This window comes from Podarcis cretensis (assembly GCF_951804945.1).
Source record: "Podarcis cretensis genome assembly, chromosome: 4".
NCBI lineage: Eukaryota > Metazoa > Chordata > Lepidosauria > Squamata > Lacertidae > Podarcis > Podarcis cretensis.
In genome coordinates this window covers 70,973,014-70,991,491 of record NC_137173.1, presented here as the reverse complement: position 1 = coordinate 70,991,491, position 18,478 = coordinate 70,973,014, and the positions used below count along the sequence as shown (strand labels likewise).

Below are 18,478 nucleotides of genomic sequence, written 5' to 3'. Positions count from 1 at the left end.
TGTCCTAGGTAATGCATGGTTAATGGGCCCAAAAGAAAATTTGAATTCAAGAATTTCTGAAAAACTGAGGGACTGATGTCCATTAAGCATCAAGCAGTACAAAACATTCCAACATGAAGATACCCAGGACTCCCCCCCCCCCCCCCCGATGGAACTCACAAGAACTCAGTTCTAGCATCTCTGAGGTGGCAGCCATTGCTATTATAAGAGAACAAGGGAGGTGTTGATGGTGAGTTCCAGCACCCCTTTTTCTATAAAAATAGCACTCAAGATACATTCTCCTGAACTATAGCCTAATGCAGGAGCTTCATTCAAGTGGTCCATATTATGGGTGTAAAAAGAGTGTTATATTATACAGCATCTAGCACAGTGTGCTATAATTGCTGCAACGGACAGAAAAATTAGTAAGACCACTTAAAAGGTTTGGGAACCACTGGTCTAATGGATAACACTTGAGTTTCACTGTGCTACAAATCTCAGCTCTGTGGACTCAGAGTGGCATTGGGTGCACCATTCCAAATAGTCTTCTTCTTCTTCCTTGGCGATCACTCGTAGCTGAGTAGGATTGCCTTCCATGAACATGGTTTTAACAGTGAGTCCATAAGAGACTGTGCAGGCCAATTCTGGATCCGCATGTCCTTCCACAGTGGGGACATAGGTTTCTGGGTGGGAGTTGATCACAGTGAGGGTTTGCCAAGCGTGCCTTCCTCTTAGCACGATTCTCCCTTACATCATGAGTTTGTGCTTCTTCAAAGCCCATGACACCTTTGGTAAAGGCTGTCCTCCAACTGGAGTGCTTGCAGACCAGTGTTTCCCAATTGTCGGTGTTTAAAGTACCACATTTTTTGCTCTATAAGACTCACTTTTTCCCTCCTAAAAAGTAAGGGGAAATTTGTGTGCGTCTTATGGAGTGAATGCAGGCTGCGCAGCTATCCCAGAAGCCAGAACAGCAGGAGGGATTGCTGCTTTCACTGCGCTGCAATCCCTCTTGCTGTTCTGGCTTCTGAAATTCAGAATATTTTTTTTCTTGTTTTCCTCCTCCAAAAACTAGGTGTGTCTTGTGGTCTGGTGCGTTTTATAGAGTGAAAAATATGGTACATTTTTTTTTAGATTTGCCTTGAGGGAGTCTTTAAAGACTCTCTCCAAATAGTACTGACCAAGTAGCCTATAATCATGTAGGCGAGAAAACAAATGTATAAGCTTTAGGGTACTTTAGGTATAAGTTTTCAGTTGAGATGATCACACTTTGTGATTTGGTATAAGGCACAATATTGTAACATCATAAAATCCACAATTCTTCACCCCTCTTTAAAAAAAAAAATGCCTCCTTTTCTTTAGCAATAAGCTTGAGAACATGTGGGTGGTATCAGGTGAACCTTTAAAAATCCAGAGCAGGATATCCAGGAAGTGGCCCTCACCACTCTACCTGGTTCACTGTTCATTCTCTCCGGGATAGCAGAAATGGAATTACAGAAAAGAAAAACAAAAACAAAAATGCAAACACCTTGATCAGAAGAATTTATTTAAATCCAATTATTTGCTTTTTCCTGATAAAGAATTTGAATACGGGTCAGTGCTAGGTACATACAATTCTGTTTTCCATGGGCAACATTGCAGATGCCATCTCAAGACATGTGAGGATGGTGCAGTTCTGATCAAAGCACCAGAAAAGGCAACAATGAAAACATCACCCAGCAAACTGAATCTGAACAAATGATGCAATCACGAAGTCACCAGACAAGGTTAATCAAGATAAAAAGGGAGGAGGAGAAGTAGAACTGTTTTGGCACTTAGCAGAGGGATCCTGAAGCTAGCAAGAGACGTTTTCTCTACCATTGGCACTGCTGGGGAAGGAAAAAGCACAATGAAAATAAAAACAGAACAGCAAAGGAACATGGCCAGTCTGTGCAAGCAAAGACAACGACAAGAGAATATTCTGTTGGGCTGGTAGCAACTGTATAAAGGAATTATAACCACACAACTAAAACAATTACTTTGAAAGAAACGTTCAAATTAGCAGAGTCCTGCCTGCAGTCTTACAACCTGTTTGTCTGGCTTTGATCCAGGCAAGTAAGAATTTTGCAACAGAATTTGTATCATGGGCTTATAGTACATAATATCCCCCAATCAAGATGAAGCCAGAACATTATAGAAATGCGGAATTTTAAGCAAGGCAGAAAAAAAAACAAGACATAATTCGAGGCCCATTTAGACACAGTAAAGGAACCTGCATATACTGCTTTTCTCTATACTGCTTTTAGGGATGAGGGAGTAATTGATCTGGTTTCTTGTTTTGTTTTTTGGAATGGTCCAACCCAACTTGACACACCTGAACTTGCGGGTGGATCGGAACGCCCAGTCAGATTATGCACTTCTCCAGATTTTGCAATGCATTTTCTGTGCACAAAAGTACATAATTTATGTAAAAGATGTGTACAAACTGAATATTTTACAGATGAAGAGCACTGAACAATGTGCACTTAATGTAAAAAGGGCAGGCAAAATGTGTACAGTGGGACAGAATGAGTCTGAACAGATGGGCTAGACCAATAATTGAGTGCCAATGAGACCTAATCAGAATGGAAATAGTTGCCCAGCCAATCCCTAACTCCATGATGGCCTATGAGGATTTTCAAGATCCCAATGACTGGCACCAATGAGAGCTTTGTGCCTAAGGCTAACTGCTGTCTGGGTGAGATACATTTCTTCGCGATCACAGCTGATATGCTGCAATCCCTCTGAAAATCTACCTCCTGTGTTTAGTACTGGGTGGGCCTTTTGAGTTCCCATCTAAGTGGCTTTAAGTTTCAAGGGCAAGGGGTCTGGTGTACAATCTTTCCATCTGTGCAATTTTAATAAATGAGATTTATTTTCAGCAGTCTAATAATAACAGTAGAACATATGATTACAATAGTCTAAAAAGCCTTTTCCCCCTGAAATCAATATGGCTAAATTAAAATGTTTTAAAAATTAAACTATTCTCAATCAAATGGTGGTAAACTGAACAATTCTGGTTTGAAATCAGCCATCGACTTGAGTACTAGAGTTGCTTCTTTCGTAAGATCTTTGTTTAGGTTTTCATCTGGAATCATCACCACTTGCATTCCCGCTGTCAGTGATGCCTTGACTCCATTGGGGGCATCTTCAAAGACAAGACACTGAGAAGTAGAAAGAAAACAGTACCATAATCAGAAAATTGATTCTGCGTATATACAGCAAATGAAATTATTTGGCTTTAATTCCTATGTCATATACACATATTTTTTGAGTCTTCAGGGAATACTTTACTTAGAAAATACCAGTAGTTTAAGAATGCATTTTTAAACATATGCATATACACCAAAAGAGACTTCTTCACACAAGTGCATAGTTAACCTATGGAATTGCCTGTTGAATTGTGGAACTGTGGCTTTTTGATCAATATACCGCAATGTCACACTTAATTTCATTAACGTTTAGTGGCCGTAGTATGACACAAAAGCGGACATCATTCAAAAAGTCACCACTTTTTGTGCTTCTTCTTTCCCCATGATTCACCCATGGAAAGAACTATATGCCAAGATACTGCCCCCAATTTCATCCTGCAATTTTCCTTCTTAAACAGGTTGCAAACAGATTCCTTTGGGAAGCAATTAACATGGAAATGAGCACTAAAATTTCCAGATTTCCAAAAATGGAAATTATCCGCTAAGGAAACATTGGGAAAATGGTGTCTGAATGCAGTCACGATGATGGCCATCAGCTTGGATGGCTTTAAAGGAGGATTGGACAAAATCACGGAGCATAAAGCTATCATTAGCTACTAGCCATGATGGCTATGCTTTGCCTTCATGGTCAGACGCAGCATGTTTCTAAATATCAGTGGCTGAAAAATGTAGGAGGGGATAGTGATGTTGTGCTTAGGTCCTGCTTATAGATATCTCAAAGGCATGTGGCTGGTCATCGTTAGAACAGGATACAGGACTAGATGGGCCATTGGCCCGATCCAACAGGCTCTCCTTCTTTTCTCAGCTGCAGGCAATGATCCAGGAGAAGCAGGGAAAGGCAGCGAGTAAAGTCCTTCAGACTCATTTGGGTGAACAACTTCCTTCAAAGCTCATTAATGTGCCAGCTCCTACATGCCAGTTCATCATAGAATCGTAGAGACAGAAGGGTCATCTAGCCCAACCAGCTGCAATATAGGAATCCTGTCCACAGCTATCCCTGGGTGGGCTCAAACCACCAACCTTCTGGTTAACAGTCAGAAGCACTGACCCATTTCTCCAGGCTCTTGTGCCAATTACGTTGCTGACTCTGACTGCAGCCTCCACACTCAATGGTGTTCATGGGCAATTATGACAGATTTCACCATAAAAACATTTGATCCAGTAAGACAAGCAGCTATTTCACACAACATTATTGCAGTGCCGTGGCTAGAACTGTGCATTATTGTTGTCATTACAAAACAAGAACATTATAGCCGAAATATTTCTTATTTGTTTACTTATGTATTCCTCAGTTCTCAACCAGATACAAATTTTAAGGGGGGATGATGACATTTTATTTCAGTCATTCTTATTCTTTAATAGGGAACCAATTCTTTATTAAGCAATAAATACACATCAGACCTGTATTGTGAAAATTAAATGAGCTCATTTTGTTACTAAAATATCACTGTTCTATATCCTCCCGCTTCAGTTAAGTTGTAAATATTAGAGATTTATATCACCATAAGAGAACAGCATCTCTTGGTCTACACTTTGTCTCAAATGATGTGTTAGGAGTGTAGAAAGAAAAGGTCAGAATAAAACAATTTAAGTGCTAACTCTGAATTTATAAATTGAAAATGCAAGGCAAATATTTCAGTAAAACTTACTACACACTTATGGTTTATTAATACAACAGTTTAGCTACCATTGCATACTCCAATCTGAAGCAAAAAATTCCATATTAATAGACGTTTCATCTCAATGTGACAAGATTTCAGTGTCTATTTTTCTTCTGATTTCTTGAAAAAAATAATAGAAACCAACAAATGCATTTGGTCAACCATCTTGTGGAAGGTTTGCATAAGATGTAGAAGTCTATCAGAAACCATTTCTTCATGTGTTGAAATGTATTTTTGTTGGGGGGGGGGCATTGGTTTCAGTTCCCCAATTCTGGTTTTAGTGCTTGCAAGAAAAGAGCACAAAAAGAGAAAGCAAACTGGGGTGGGGGGAGCCATGCACAAGCGCTTTGAACATCTATAGTCAGCATCCCTCAGCCTTACCTATTGTGCAGGGCTGCTGAGAAAAATAGGCTAGCTCGAAGTACACTGCTCTAAGCTCCTATTTGGAAGGCAAGTAATGCATGAGATGATAGATAAATTGATAACCTTGTTCAGAAGGCATCTAAGGAACTCTGGTGGTTCGCCTCACATTGATTTTATAGAACAAATTAATTAGGTCAGGTGTTAAATATATCAGTACATAAAGGTGTAATATATTAAGCAGTAATTAATTTCACTTAAATGAGGAAGTTTCTAAAAGCTTTATAATATTCCCTTAAATACTGAATTCCTTAATAAATTAGTAATCAAACCAACATCTAGAATTCAAGCTTGCCCATTTAGTGGTTTGGTAGGATGTTTGTCTGTATCTGTGCATTGCTAAAAGGGTGTTCTGTTCTCATTGATAACTATTTGCCTTTTCCTTTCCACAGCCTAATGTGGCACAGTCAACAGTACCCTTAAGGATGCAAAATACTGATACATGAAAGTATTTTAGTCCTGGATCAAAATTAAGAAACACGGCATTTCCCTCACAGACTTTAAATTGACTCCTTTGTGAATAAATGTAAGAAGTGTTTTCCTTGCAGACTGTAAATTGTCCCCATTGTGACTAATTATTCATATAAAAAATTCTTGGAGAAAAGGAAGAGGACATCTGGGACACTGATTAGAATCCATATGTATTCGGGGCAAGCATTCTCCCCAACAGGGAAGCCACACTTCTGAACGGCATTGCTAAACGGGTAATAGGATGTCTGAAGGAACAATCGTGCCCCCTGCCATTAAAAGATTCCTTATGCTTCTACAAAGCCACGGCACAATGAATCTTCTGTTTTCATGAATGCTGTATCACAGGTGAACCTGCAACAACCTAGCTCCAGTGATTGTGCAGCCTGCTGTAGGGATGCAGCAATCTGTTCATTTGCAGACCATAATAAGGCAGGGCCAGCACTGGACAAAATTCAATTCCTCTGAGTTGGATGCCTATCAGAGTCTATCCAGCTAGAATCTGGCCCTTAAGCTTGTGCTCATGTAAACATGTTGGAAGGAAGGGAGGGAGGGAGGGAGGGAGGGAGGGAGGGAGGGAGGAAGGAAGCAAGCTTTGCTTCTATCACCCAGGTCTAAAATTTCCAGAGGTTCAAACTAGGAGTAGAATATGCTCAGTAACTGAGAACAGCAGCATACAGTTAAACAAAACTGCAGCTATAAATCTATTTGATTTTAAAGTATAATGGTGATTCCTGGCAGCGACACTAGGGGAAACAGAATTTTGCAAATCAAAACTGATGAATTTCCATGCAAACTTTGAGGATGACTCAATACTGACTTGTCTCTGAGTTTGGCTGGCAATACAAATCTGAGCACATGTTGAAAATACAAGGACATGGCTTTAAGTAATGAAACATACCAAGGAGATGGCTAATCAGAGAAGCACAAAGGAATTTAGAAGCATGCACTCCAAACAGCCGAAGATACTGAATAGAGAATAAAGAGGATTTTAGTTCACCATCTTTGGAAATAATACTTTATCCTCCAGTTGGTGAGGTTACTATCAGTGGTGAAGCTGCATGGTCCGGCACAGTGGGGGGTGCGCGGCGCATGTCCGTGGGGGGGCAGCTGCAATGGTACCCCCCTCCCCAATGGTGCTGGGGCGGTGTGCTCCCCCTGCCCCACCAGTGGTTACCATATGGTGGCTATGTCTACTTAATCAAGTCATAGTATGGCAGAGTTTCACTTAAAAGGTGCATGAATTTCTGACCCAGCCATGACCATAAAATATATATCTCCCATATTGCTCAAACATGGTTTTAGCCCAACATCTAGAAAACCTGTGGAAACTACAACTGGAGCTGCTGAGGGGGAACGAGAGAGGCATAAAAGAAATGAAGTTTGAAGGATATGGATGGAGATGTCCTCATGCTATTTACAACCACTTCATTTAATGCCCAATCTTTTTACATGGACTTATCAAGGTTCAGTCTTGCTAAGGTGTTCCCCAGGAACTCTCAAGTATCTAAGCCAGTCTTCCGCAGCCTGGTACCTTTGAGATTTGAATTTCAGCTCCCTTCAGCCACCGGCCAATGTGTCCAATAGTCAGGGATGGTGGAACCCCCTTCCACAGGAGACAATGATGGCCACCAACTTGGATGGCTTTAAAAGAGGACTAGGAAAATTCATGGAGGAATAGGCTATCAATGGATACTAGCGGTGAGGACTATGTTCTGCCTCTGAATACCAGTTATCGAAAATGCTCTTGTGCTTGCAGGTTTCCTACAAGCATCTGGTTGGCCACTGTGAAAACAGGATGTTTTTGGACTAGATAGGTCACTGGCCTGATCCAGTAGGTTCTTCTTATGCTCTTAGGATGGAAATTGAAGTCCAAAACATCTGGAAGACATCATGTTGCAGAAGGGTGCTCTAGGTGCTCTTGCTATTAGTCTCAGTTGACAAAACTCTCAGGAAATTATTTAATGTCACCTGTTTCTAAGCAGAACCCAAGACCATCACATCTCTTCTCCAGGCATTTCCTGTTCCCTGCCATAACTTGGCACTCTCAGACAAGTGCTTCTTTTGCTCATGCTCAGATTACAATACGAGAAACAGAAGAAAAAGGCCAGACCCATACCAACACATTTCTTAATCATCAGGTTTCAAAAGTATGCATCTAAATGGATATAAATGCTATAGAGTTGTAGAGTTATATAACTGTAGGGCTGGAATGAACCACAAGGGTCAACTAGTCCAACACTCTGCAATTCAATAATCTTTTGTCCAACATGGGGCTGGAACCCAAAACCCAGAGATTAAGAGTAATCAGAGATTAAGACTCATTCTCTACTGACTGAGCTATCCCAACAGCGGTTATCAGCCCCAAAACTGCACACAGCACATTTATTTGTGCCTTATCCATCTAGGGCCTGGCCTCTTGTGTCCATCAATATATCAGCGAACAACAATGAAATGAAATTGATTTCTAAAGAAGTCTTTTTAAAAAATACACCTGAGACACAATACCTTACAATCTGCTAATATGAATTCTTTTCAACTTCTTAACTTCTCCCTTCACAAAGCATCTTTTCATTTTCACTAAATTCTCTTACTTAGTTTTCATTTCAAGTTGAAGATTAAAGACATTTTCACAAGAGATACTAAGAATGCTTTTAAAATATCTCAAATTAGCCACTGGCAAATATTAATTTTAAAATATTAACATACATTCTGGGTAATGTAGGGTTTTAATTTGAATTACAAATGCCAACCCTCCCTACCAACACCGCTGGAAATAATGGAAGAATTCCTTGTGATAATGCCTTAATATTCTTTCAGTCAGAGACTACTGACTGTTGGTATTGCCAGTAATAAGAACCCAACAACATTGCTAGGCTCTGAACAGCTGCTGTAAAATTCTGGAAGAGCTCTCTTGTCTGTGGGCTTTGTGAACAATCTAGCTAGTCTGAGACATAAATCCACACTCTTCAATTTCCCACTGCATTCAGAAAGCAGAAAAGGGAACAACTCTGACATACTTGGCCTTTAGATCCTTCTGCGTTGCACAAAACACCATTATCAAGGCTGTTCAGAAACTTTTTCTTTAATCCACACGGTATAAATAAATATACTTCAGTACATCCCCTTGAAAGATCTAATTGACTTCTATGATGTCATTAAGCTTATTGTATGAAAAACGACAATGACTGTGGAATGCAATATGCATAATGGAAAAGCTTAACTAATTCTTTGGAACCGGAGGCAATTAAAACACTTAATTACCAATAAGCTGGGAAAATGACCCATAATTATGGTGGCTTTAATGCTGCAACAAATAAATGTACCTAATCTTCCTTCAGTTTTTACTGGTACTGACACCTATTGTCAACATCCCAGCAGTATTTTGAATCAAATGATGGGAGTCTTGCAGAGGTCACTAAAAAAAAAATGGACTCACAGTGATGACCAACTGCCCTTTTCCCCTCCCTATTAATATATTAAATCCAAGGATATGAGAATACTCCAGCAGTTATTAAAAGTGCAAGCTGGAATGCCACTTTGCCCCTCAAAAAGACTGATATATTTTGTTTGTTGTTGTTTTCTTTCTCTGTACCTGAATCCAACATGACTCCTTTGTCTATTGTAAGAATAACAGTTGGGTCTAATAACATTTTTTCTTATAACAACAAAGCACAGAGCCAAGACAGTTAAGCATCATTATCAAATATGTCCCCACATAGGTTCTTTGCTCCAACTGAGGCTTCTGTCACTGGAATGGAGAGGGACACAAGTTCTGCCAATTCTCCCTGCTGCCACTGCAGCACCTCCAATGCTTCCTGGAACAGATTTTGAGGAGACAGAAGGTGTGCTGAGCAGCTAATTCCATCCCTGACACTTTGTCATAGATTTGTCCTGTCCTGTTGTGTGCCACAACATTCAATCTACACAAAAGTTAGGCTTTTCAGGTTTGACTCTGAACTGTATCCTGCCTGCTAGACTTCAGACTTGGTTACTTGAATTGACTCTGAACCTTGTTCCCTGACCTTTTGACTTTGGATCAAACCTCAGATTTTGAACTTTGGACTTAGCATACCGACTTGCTGCCAGGTAGGCCAGGGGTTCAGGACGGAGTGCTATAAGTATGTATGCAGCCGCATATATTTTTCTCAGCTAGTCTATATGTTCTGAGTTTTTCTTGTTGATAAAATCTTTCCACCTCCAAAGCAGATTCTATTGCAGTTGAAAATGCAACATCTAGTGGCGCTATAAAACGAGTAAAGCATCTATTGATTAAAATAGGAGTCCCCAAGCTTTCTGGGGCAGTGAGCACATTTAGAAAGTGTTACGGGTGTGGCGTAACACAAAATAGCTGCCAAGTCAAAAAGAGCAGAAGAAAGTCAAGAAAACAAAATGCTGTTTGTGGTTTTTTTCATTAGCAGCAAAAAGTTGCCTACATAAACCACTGCTGCACTGATTCACCCAGCCTTTGCTCAGAATGGAAGGGAGGTGGGTGTCTGATTTTGCATCCAATGAAATGAGAGCATGTTTAAAGAGGTTTGAGACATGTAGAAGAGACTGAGCCTGTGCAAATGGGACCTCAGCAGGAGCAAACAGTCTCTCATGCACTGTGAATTCTGAGAAGATATTTACTGAGAACTTTCACAAGAAATACTGGTGGCACACTGGCACTCACAGGTGACAAGTGGCAAAACCCCACACCAGTTTTTAAAACATGGAATTTGATTTTGTAAATATTTATTAGGATTTTTTTAAAATACAAAATGCAAAAATAATAAACAATATAACATGAATCATAACACATTTTCCAGAACTTCTTTGGACTCCCTCACGTCTCCCACTCCCACTTACATCGTTATAAATTTTTCCCAGCAATTTATCATCTTGTTTATATTCTTAAATTTTGTTCAATTAGTTTGATCTATTCTCCACAAATTTTATATTTCCCTCAATCTCACTTATCGTCAATTTCAAATCTAATTCAATGGTAGGCAATTAATTATGATCTAGCATCCTTCTTAGCCTTCAACCAAATTACAATACTTTTGTAGATAAATCTTGAATTTCTTCCAGTCTTCTTCGACCCTCTCTTCTCCCAGGTCTCGGATTCTGCCAGTCATCTCGGCCAGTTGCATATAGTCCATCAGTTGCATCTGCCACTCTTCCAGTGTGGGTAGATCTTGAGTTTTCCAGCTCTTGGCGATGAGTATCCTTGCTGCCGTTGTTGCATACATAAAAAATGTTCGGTCCTTCTTTAACACCTTCTGGCCGACAATGCCCAGAAGGAAGGCCTCTGGTTTCTTAGTGAAGGTATACTTAAATACCTTTTTCAACTCATTATATATCATTTCCCAAAAGGCCTTCACTCTAGGGCAAGTCCACCAGAGGTGAAAGAATGTTCCTTCATGTTCTTTACATTTCCAACATTTATTATCAGACAAATGGTATATTTTGGCAAGTTTAACTGGGGTCATGTACCATCTATATATCATTTTCATTACATTTTCCTTCAGAGCATTACATGCAGTGAAGTTCAGCCCAGTGGTCCACAACCTTTCCCAGTCCTCAAACATGATATTATGCCCAATATCCTGAGCCCACTTTATCATAACCGATTTAACCATTTCGTCTTGTGTATTCCATTTCAGCAGCAAGTTATACATTCTTGATAATACCTTAGTCTTAGGCTCTAACAGTTCTGTTTCCAACTTCGATTTCTCCACCTGGAACCCTAGCTTTTTGTCATTTTTAAAAACTTCTTTAATCTGAGCGTAGTGTAACCAGTCTCGCACTTTATCCTTCATTTTCTCCAAACTCTGCAATTTCCAGTTGTCTCATGGAATTTGATTTTGAAATAGAACTAAAATAATGACAACAAAAATAAAAGAAGAAAAATATGTGACAGTACAATAGGGTTACTGATTAAGCAAGAATGTAAACCCACTGATTACAGATCTTAGTATAACATTACAGTGGACCCTCCAGATACAAACTTAATTCATTCCGGGGGTCCTTATGTACCCTGAAAAGACTGCAACATGAGGCGCTGCTTCTGCGCATGCGCGATAGGGTGCTTCTGCGCATGGGGCGAAACCTGGAAGTATACACTTCCGGGTGTGCCATGTTGGCAACCTGAAAGTTAAGTTACCCGAAGGTAACATAACCCAAGGGTCCACTGTAATAAAGTTGTGGGACAATTAGAGTAAAATCCTAAAGAGAATCACTGACCATTGACAGAGTTTGAATGTATATATTACGCAGCTAAAGCATACTCAGAAATAGGTATTTAATTTAGTAGCTATGTACCTCCCATTTTACAACTGCAGGAGGATATAAGGAAGGGAAAATGACTAGTGAAACCTAGCAAGGGTAGTTCCTCCCCACAGCAATTTATAAACACTATTTTCCTTTAAAAAAATATTTTGCTAGGCTGTATATTAACTCTTTCCAGCATTGGGATGCATGGGATATCTGTACAGAAAACAAAATGAGAAAAAGTTGGTGTCTAGTTTATTGGGACATTCATAAATGGCTTAAGAGACTCTTAAACAGAACAATCTTACTTTCTCAGTAATCTTACTTTCTTAGTAATCTGACTCTTAATTTTATTTTAGTGCTTTCTATGCAAGTTATTCATATCTAGCATCAAGAATAATCTTAGCTTTCAGTGCTGTCCTTCTGTGGAGGGAAAGAATACTGCAATAGTTTAACTGGATTTCATCTAGCCCCGCTTGAGTGCTACAATTAACAGCTATTATTTTTCATAATTTGAAAAAAGCAATAGGAGATGCCTAGAAATGTAAATGTAAAGCCAGGGAATGGGTGGGGAAAATGGTTTTGGTATACAGAATACAATATGATTGCATCTTATGCAAGGGGATGGTGCATATATGCCAAAACACATATACTCGAAGTGCCCCTTGGAACTGCCCCCATGTGAGCATCCTTATTTTCTGGAGCTGGAATACCAAGCAGGCTTGGGGATGCTCTCACAAGACCTCACAGGGTCATCCGAGTTCCCACAGAATCTCACAAGAGCATTCCAGAGCCTGTACTCTGATCAGGACTTGCTTTGTAAGTAAGGAGGAAAACTTGGACGCTCTTTCTGTGCTGGGAAAACCCAGCCCCAAAAGAGCTTGTAAGCTCCCCACCTTGCAAGCATTTAATTTGCTAATTTCAACCAGCTGGCTTTAACTGCACAAGGTTGAAATCATGCAAGTTAATTGTGCCGAAGATGCAATTGTACTATATACTGCAATAATTGCGGGATCGTGGATCTATAGAAATCAGGCTTATTGGTTCAAAAAGTGAAAAATGTATTTTTACATTTTATTATTACTACTACTCTTGATATCATAAATTAGGTACAGAGCATACAGCTTTTTTCAATAAGCCTAGTAGCTACTTTCTATAGAGCTACACTGCTGATATATATTAAGCTCAATAACATGGTTTGATGGCTATGAAAGCTAAGATTGTTCTTGATACTGGATATGAATAGCTTTTGTCTAGAAAGCATTAAAATAAATTAAGAGTGAGATTACTAAGGAAGTAAGATTGTTCTGCTTCAAGTCTTTAAAGCCATTTATGAATGGCCCAATAAACACTGAGAAGGTATAGTAGACATTCCATTAAGCTTTCGATAAGAGTGCAGACACAATGAACATCTCTATGCAGCTATGACAATAATTTGGAAGTACTGCATCAAAGCAATTTTGCAGTGGGGAAAATTCTTCCAGCTGATTCATATCTGAAAATTGGTCTTAAACCTGAAGAAGTTTTAAAGACACTTTGGAAAAAGATGAATTTAAGCACTGGCACAAGCAGTGGGAATGAATTTTAAAAAGTTGCTAGCTTCTTTCATTAAGTTTATACCATCTGTGATAATGGAAATAAACAAAAAAGCCGCACCCAGACACATTTGTTCTTGTTGCTGCTGCTATAATAATAATAATCTGTTTCCATCCCTGTTCAAAACAGCATCAAATAGTGTAATCTTTTAGCATAAAAAGTTATCCCTTATGAATTTTTAACACTGTCCAAAGAGAATAAAATTAGCATTTAGCTGCCTACTGACAAAGCACCTGGTGCCATTCACAGATAAACTCCACAATCTGCCTTGCAGTTCATGGATTAAAAGGTAAAAATTGTACATTTCATACATCACCTATATAAATTTGTTATACTGATACGAAGACCTAAGGATATGTTGACAGGGACACAACATCAAAAATACAGCTTGTTCACCAACCATGATAGCACACTGATAGTACGGTATGTATCATTTTCTATTAATCACTGAAGTACTTTACAACAAGAGCTGTATAAATAGTGAAGTGTGGGGAATTGGTGAATTCTACTAGTGCAGTACCCTACCAGTTGACTACTATGTCACCTGCAATTCTACAAAGAGCCATGTATACCACCTTGAGCCCCGTGAGGTGGGCTGCTACAATCTAGTCATCAAAGCACTTTTTGGATCTTCTGCTGGGTCCAACTCCAGAGAAGTAAAAGGGGAAGGGTCGAAATGCATTTTTTACCTTTTAAATCAAGGATTCCATTAAGACAAAAATAATCAGCTGCCTAGATCCTGTAACTAAGAGTACATCAACAGGCAAGGCATCACAGTATGACTTCATATGGGCGCACAGTTGTAGAACACCCAGTATATGCGTTGTGGATACACCACCATTTGTGGGTCTAGCTATTGATCATCTCCCCTCAAATAGTTTGTGGATACCAGCCATTACACCAAAGTCACAATCTTCCTGCAGAAAGTTATTCAGTGCCCTTTCCTTATCACATATTCACTATGAAAACCATTTTTTTTAATGCCAGTGCTCTGTAACCTATGGGCAATTAAATGACTAGTTAAAACCATAAGCTCCCACACACATACAGACTATATTTGATATTTGGTGAGGAGATAGTTCAGAACACTCCTACCTAAAATAGAATCAGGAGTTTGAAGTTTAATATTCTCTATAAAATTCTTTAAAAAAAGAAGACGACGACGTTGGAAACAGCAATTTCAAAATGAGCCTATACAATCTGTTTCAATCTAGAGCTATGCAAGTTTGTTCCTTTAACTGCTTGCAATGTTTTGCTATTCAAAAGGTACAGACATGTGCCTGGGTATCTTTTCATTCCTCAAGAGCAACTACAAAAATGCTTGGCCCAGTTCCATTTGGTCAAATTTCAACCTAAAAGATGCAACACATGATTTTGGAGCTGGAGGCTATGTAATCCTAGACATATGACAATAGATTAAAATGCTATTTGAGTGAGCTTTGGGTTACTGTTAAGATAGTTTTGAGATAATTTAAAAATAAAGAGCTGTGTGCTGCCAAGATGTGCAAAAATAGTTATTTGTACATTATTTAAGAAGATACAAAATGGAAATTCAAAGTGCACAGTTTTAGTAATGTCATGATAAACCTTTAGTATTATTCAAGTTCTGCTTTTGATGTACAGAATATCTAGAAAAAAGGGAGAATGTGTTTGAGTGACCCACTTAACAGCAGTCCTATTGAAGTACTAACGAATAAATGAATTTTAAATAGCTACAATATTTGCAATTTGGGGCTCCTGCTGTGTAAAGCGTCTGAAGAATTAGGTTTTAAAAGAACAAAAATGCTGCTTATTTTGGTTCCCCAAAGGGTGTGTCTCTCGGTTTGTGTGTGTATATATATGTGTGTGTGTTTGTTTCTGAACTTTCTCCATGTCCAAGAGGAGTCTGTAAACCCACATACAGTGGTACCTCAGGTTACATACGCTTCAGCTTACATATGCTTCAGGTTACAGACTCCGCTAACCCAGAAATATTACCTCGGGTTAAGAACTTTGCTTCAGGATGAGAACAGAAATTGCGCGGTGGCGGCACGGCTGCAGCAGGAGGCCCCATTAGCTAAAGCGGTGCTTCAGGTTAAGAACAGTTTCAGGTTAAGAATGGACTTCTGGAACGAATTAAGTACGTAACCAGAGGTACCACTGTAAAACAAAATGTGTGTTCCTGAACATTCTAACAAGGGATTGAATATTAGGAAGGAAGGAAGGAATAGCAAGAGCAACCGAAATAGAGCTTCATATACAGATGGGCAGAACCAGTCTCTTGAGTTTGTGGGAACAATCCTATAGACTTTGGAGGTGGATGTCAATTTCCACAGAACTGCCAAGGGACCTGTCAGATTCCAAGAGCATCTATAAAGAAGCTGCGTGCTCCACTAAAATAACCCCAAAGTGGAAGGTTGAACAAGGGGGTGAGTGGAGTCCTTGAGTCAACTTAGAAGGTGAAGGCTTCACCTTAAAGGCTTAAAGTTTGAAGAACAGTAAGCTGTGGAAACCTTGAGCTGGCTACAGGACTTCAACCTGTTTCTTTCGTATACTCTGTCAAGTTATTGCTGAAATCTATGTGACTGTCAGGGGATATTTTATATACCATGTCCATAGCCGTCGTGTATGTATAAAATGTAGCCTGGCTGAATCAGGACATTTTTGTTGTGCATTTGGGGCTCCATAGATTGCACAGAACCATTGTTGTGGCACTGCCCTTTTGACCATCCACTGGAGCTGCTGCGCTCTCTTATCTCCAGGAATACAGCCAATCCTTTCAGCCAGCAACTCAAGTCCAATATATCAAAATGCACACCTCAATAGTAAAAAATGAGGAATTCCTCTAATCAACTCATAATGTGTAAACATAGAAAGGTAAAACTGTTTCATAACTGCTGGATTACTGTGATATTCAGATGTTTACATAAAGGTGATATTTAGGTAACTGCACACAGGCACATCGTTCTTTTGATGTCTATATTGAGTTACTGCCACTATACAATAGGAAAACTCCATGAAAACAAACTAAGCAGTAGCGCAGATGCAAGGTTAAGGTGAGCATCATTTGAAGAAAACAAGTCAGCAGCACAGAAATAGAAATCTGTACATTTGCATGTCTTGAATGCCCTTCAGTGAGCTGTTAATTAGAATACTCGGCAACATTCGCTGTTGCATAAACACTACTCCATTTTGAGGGGAAAATAAGCAGCTTTTTTGGGTACAGAGGAATTCACAGAATGTATTTTTACAAAGGTGTAGGGAGGGAGAAGAAATGATAACTTTATTGTGTCTATTTGGGATGTAATCAAGTGAAAGGATGTATTTCTTGAGTGGCAGTTGGATAGAAATGATGTGATTCTAAAGTAACGAGGTCATATTACAAACGAGGTTATCCCAATTCTTCCAGATGGTTGGCATGTATTGCTTAGAAGACAGCACTCTCAAATTTATTTGAGACATTGCGTGTGAGGAGACCCTGCAATATTGCTATGACTTTTTGGGTCAACATTTAATTATGCCAGTAGCTTTCCAAACTGTGTTTCAGGAAACAAAGGGGTTTCTCAGGAGCATATGGGGCAGATATGTTTCTCTGAAAGGTGCCTTGCTATTGCTCTTTCCTTGGAATTCACATCTGCAGGGCAGTGTTTATGACCAGTTCATGAAGAACTACAATGAGGTCCAATGGTAATGGGTATGCCCTAAATGAATTGAAAAGGGGATAAGAATATAGCTCAGTGGTAGATACAACAGCAGGAACCAGTCATAGCTACTCTTATCCCTTCCCAAAGCTACATTTCCTAGCGTCTTCTGGAAAGGGGACTTGATTGTTAAACCACTCTGATAACTGTTACTCTGTGAGGGGAATAGGGATATCCTAACAACTCTCAGCTCTCTTGATAACCTACCAGTTCCCAGGATTCTTTGGGAGAAGCCTTAACTGTTTAAAGCGGTACGGTGCTGCTTTAAATGAGTGCAGATGAAAAGCTACTTTTAAAACGGAGGAAAGATTTGAAGGCCAGTTTGTGATGACTGTGTGGAAGGCCTGAAGAAGAATTAACAAATCTCCCTGGGCTCAAGATCAGGGCATTTGTTCCACTTACAAAGATACTGGAAAACGTATGTCACAACCCAGGGACCCTGAAGTGAGGAACTGAAAACTCTGATCAAGACAAGGTTCAGGCTGCTAGCATGGGTTGATGGGGGAACTGTCTTGTCTGCAGGGCTCTCCCTGCCAGATAACACAGCTGATGCAGTACTTCAGTCTCCCTGGCCTTAAGAAGGGAAAGATTACAGAAGAAGTCAAAGGCCCCTTAACAAACCAACCAAGCTTCTCAAAGGAAACAGAACCTTCCACATTCCAGGTCTTGTCTGCCTACATCAAGTTTCCATTTCTGCACAGAGAAAACATATCCTGTAGCTACCTTAGCATGGCCCTTTGGAGCTGTCCAAGGTACTGTTCCTTTTTTGGTCTCTTGCTTCACTGGAATTTTGAGCAGAACATTGACAGCTTTCCCAGAAAACCTCAAGCTTTCACAAGAAACATCTCCCATTGTTCAGTGTGTGTGTGTGTGTGTGTGTGTGTGTTCAGAAGTCTGCATTTTGGGTAAGCCCCCTCCATGATCAACCTCTTATTCTCTCTCTCCCCCACCCTTTCCGGTTTTTGGTGGAGGAAACTTTCAGAAAAAGACAGACTGTACACAGTACAAAACATGACTTGATTTAAAATAATTTGCACATTTTCCTCTGATAATTAACATTTTATGAGAACTTCCCCCTCCCCTGGGTTTCTATTATTTTAAGTTCCAAATTCACTTACAGAATTTGCAAGACTGTTAGCACCTTCGAACGCGATGGCTTAGAGGCAGTACCACTAGTTTAGGTGAATAAATT

General features: G+C 39.6%; 1 protein-coding gene across 1 annotated transcript in view; it reads right to left on the bottom strand.

Annotated features, from left to right (window-relative positions):
- Positions 1 to 1,505: 1,505 nt before the first annotated feature.
- Positions 1,506 to 18,478, bottom strand: part of PUDP (pseudouridine 5'-phosphatase) — a 61,670-nt gene continuing 44,697 nt past the window's right edge. Inside the window, exon 4 of the mRNA XM_079973077.1 lies at positions 1,506 to 3,158. Coding sequence (XP_079829203.1) covers positions 2,982 to 3,158 — 177 coding nt within the window. The 3' untranslated portion in view covers positions 1,506 to 2,981. The remainder of the gene's footprint in view (positions 3,159 to 18,478) is intronic.